The sequence below is a fragment of the Ciconia boyciana genome, chromosome 8 (assembly GCF_034638445.1).
Source record: "Ciconia boyciana chromosome 8, ASM3463844v1, whole genome shotgun sequence".
Lineage (NCBI taxonomy): Eukaryota > Metazoa > Chordata > Aves > Ciconiiformes > Ciconiidae > Ciconia > Ciconia boyciana.
In genome coordinates, this window is record NC_132941.1 from 62,294,401 (window position 1) to 62,297,729 (window position 3,329).

General features: G+C 50.1%; 1 protein-coding gene across 1 annotated transcript; it reads left to right on the forward strand.

The window, feature by feature from the left end:
- The first annotated feature begins 172 nt into the window (after positions 1-172).
- Positions 173-3,164, forward strand: PSTK (phosphoseryl-tRNA kinase). Its single transcript, XM_072871232.1, has 6 exons — positions 173-475; positions 718-1,006; positions 1,404-1,602; positions 2,056-2,131; positions 2,635-2,728; positions 2,944-3,164. Exons 1-6 carry the CDS (start codon positions 173-175, stop codon positions 3,147-3,149), a joined length of 1,167 nt encoding a protein of 388 aa, XP_072727333.1. The 3' UTR covers positions 3,150-3,164.
- The last annotated feature ends 165 nt before the right edge of the window (positions 3,165-3,329 follow it).

Sequence of the window (3,329 nt, forward strand, 5' to 3'; positions counted from 1 at the left end):
AATGTACTATTGAATTTATTATCAAAATAAAACTGAGTAAAAACGGTTGTCACGCACACGTCACGCACACGCCACGCACACGTCACCCCGGACTCCAGAGCTCCCGGCGCCGACGTAACGAAACCTCCGCGCCCCGCCCGCCAGGGGGCCTGCCGCGGCGACGGCCCCGCGCATGCGCACAGCCGCGGCCGGCAGAGGGCGGCCCGCGGGAGCGGCGGCCGGGCTGTTGGCGGCGCTGGCGGCGGCGGCGGCGGAGGAGCAGCAGCAGGGCGGCGCCGGGCGCGCCCGGGTGGGGCTGTGCGTGCTGTGCGGGCTGCCGGCGGCCGGCAAGTCCACCCTGGCCCGCGCCCTGCGCCGCCGCCTGCCGCAGCGCCCGGGCTGGGCCTGCGCCGTCCTCAGCTACGACGAGCTCATCCCGCCGGAAGCCTTCGGCCCGCCTGAGGCGGAGGCGGGGCCGTCGGGGCCGTCCCCATTGGTCAGTGCGGCTTTCCTGCTTCCCGCTGCGCGCTGTCTTCTCTCATTGGCCAGCCGAGCGTGTCGCTCAGTAGCGTCACGGGGCGCGCGGGGGCTGTTGCCAGGCAGCGCGGCGCGTCCCTCGTGCGGGGCCTCCCCGCCCCTCAGCGCTGCCGCCGCGGCGGGGCCCGGGGCGGGCGGGCGGCGGTGGGGGAGCCGGGGCGGGTGCGCGGGCCTTCACCCCTCCGCTGCCTTCCTCCGCAGCTGCCCCCCTGGAAGCGGAGCCGGCGCGAGCTGCTGCAGTGCCTGGAGCGCTTCCTGCGGTTGCTGGTCGCCGGGGAGCCGCTGTCGGCCCCCGCCAGCGTCACCCAGCCGGCCTGGGGGCGCTTCCTGGCCTGGTGCCAGGGGCAGGGGCTGCTCTCCTCGGCGGAAAGCGCCGGAGCTGGCCGTCGCTGGACACGGGCAGCCACGTCTCGGCCGCTCTGCCTCGTCCTGGATGACAATTTTTACTATCAGAGCATGAGATACGAGGTGTACCAGCTGGCTCGCAAATGTAATTACTCTCTGTTCCTGTGCAAAAGAACGTTTTCAGCTTTGCAGGAAATTCAGTTTCTTTAACTGCCTTTCTTTTAAGCACTCTTGCGGAACACTTGTTACTCTTAAGTGCTAGATTCCTGCTGTATAGTAACCATCAACTTAACTTTATTACTGTAGTATTAGAAATAGCTAGGTCACTTAAAGCCTGTCTTATGTATGTTGATCTCAGAAATTACTACTTGAGCAGCCTTGAAGGTAAAATAGTCTCTGTTCTTTTGAGGTTTGCGTTCTTTTCAGGCTCAGAACTAGTATAGAAGTTACTCACTCATGTAAAGCCTTTCTCGTGCATGTCGCTCTCAGGAATTTTTACTTGAACAGTTTAAAGGTAAGATTGTCTCTTTATGTTCTTTTAGATTCCTTGAGCTTCTGCCAGTTATTTTTAGAATGTCCACTTGAATGCTGCTTGCAGAGAAATCATCTAAGAAGTCATCCGTTACCTGACCAGACAATATACTTAATGGCAAGAAAAATAGAAATGCCAGATCTCAAGAAAAACGCTTGGGAACAGAACAGCCTCATTCTGAAAAGTTCTGACTGCGCTTCAGAGGATAAGTATGCTACGGGCTTGATGTTAGGGTTTTCACTAAGTGCTGCTTTCATAAACGGGCGGGTAGAAGCTTTTTATTGTATCTAAACAGCACGTGAAAAGTATTCTGTATGGTGATTTTTGGAAGCCACTCAATTACACACAATACATGCCAGTTGTTGGGAGCTCACAGCCATCGTTCTTTGCAGAGTTGACATCAGCTAACTGCGCTTCTAAACTGTTGTTGAAAATTTATGTAAATTGTCTGAAACATTAAGACTGGAAATAATTGGCTGTAGTTTTAGTTGTAATTGTTTTTCATCTAACTGGCTGTATAAAGATTATTTCATTGATTGCCTCATAAATCTAACTGAAGACTTGCTTTTTTTTCTGTGATGAGGCATCATTACAAAATGAAAGAAAATTCTTCAGTGAAACTGTTTGATTAATGTGGTTTACTCTTTTGTTTGTTTTCTTAGTGAGCAGATAATTAGTTTGCTGGCCGCTGCTTTGGAAAATCCCGTGAAGCAAAATGAGGAGAACACTGAGCAAAAGGTAGCACTGCTTGTCTTTGCGGTCACGGCTCTGTCAGCTGATGGTGAATGAGTGAGTGAGTTATTCCTCAACTGGATTCAGAACACCCGTGATGACAGAAGTTGGGAAATAGCTAGTGCATTTCTTGATTGCAAAAGCATACACAGAAAAGTTAGTTCTATTTGAAATGGGTACTTCTGGCACCTTATTAAGTTAAACCACTGAACTACCTTTAAGAATACTGTTATACATTCTAGATTAGTAAAAAGAACGCCTTTTGGAGCTCTCGCATTGCACCGAGGAAAATAACGTTCACTTCTTCATGTCATACACATCTGTCTCTGGCAGACACCCGGGCATACACGTCTGCCTCCAGATTCAAAGGGGCAGGTGCGCACTGCGCCAGTCACTGAGCTGCTGCTGACGTGTTACTTGTTCTCAGAGTACTTCAAAAGTTGATGACAGTCCGAATCAATTTAATGTGCTTGCACGTATTCTTCCTTTCTCTTGGTCACCCTGGATAGGAAGCAGATCGAGCAATCTGTGCAGCTAGTACTGTCCATCAGGCTGATCAGACGTGCAGACGCATCATCTCTCAGACAATGAAGGACGCAAAAGGTACGTGTAGCGTGTTCCAGGTGCTAGCTGGCAACATAAGAATAAACCCATGAAATTCCCTCGGGGTAAATTGTTAAGGAACCCCAACCCTGCAGGTGCGACCGAGGCAATCGCCTTCAGAAGTCTGGTCAAAGTTCTTTGCAGAACACGAGTCAAAGTCTGTAAGTTTTGTCTTTACGCATGAAGTTAAAAGTTCAGCTTTAATTTTCTTTTAGATAAAAACGCGCTCCCAAGTGAGATGAAGAGCTTGGCAGAAGAACTCAACAAACTCAAAGCAGAATTTTTGGAAGACTTGCGGCAAGGAAATCATTTGAAGAACCAAATTTGCATACAAAATCAATATTCTGACCCTGCTACAAGTGTAATTTCTTCATTCCAACATGAGGCAACTAATCTAGTTAATAAATATATTTTAAAATAATGACATGGAGAATGTTGGTGGTTTTTAAGAGTCCAGAGTATTTAAAATGCAATACTGTTTCAGCAGCACTGCTGAAAACATCTGAGAGAGACAGCTTCCTTCTCTGAAGGCTTGTGCCATCTCTAACCCCTGTCCCCATATTACAGGATGGAAGTATGGTCCACTGCATTATATTTGACT

Bases quoted from the DNA above. Each gene is read 5' to 3' on its own strand.
- PSTK (XM_072871232.1), top strand. From the start codon at position 173: ATGCGCACAGCCGCGGCCGGCAGAGGGCGGCCCGCGGGAGCGGCGGCC. The intron at 476-717 runs GTCAGTGCGGCT...CTTCCTCCGCAG, and splicing joins CGTCGGGGCCGTCCCCATTG to CTGCCCCCCTGGAAGCGGAG. The intron at 1,007-1,403 runs GTAATTACTCTC...ATGTTCTTTTAG, and splicing joins GTACCAGCTGGCTCGCAAAT to ATTCCTTGAGCTTCTGCCAG.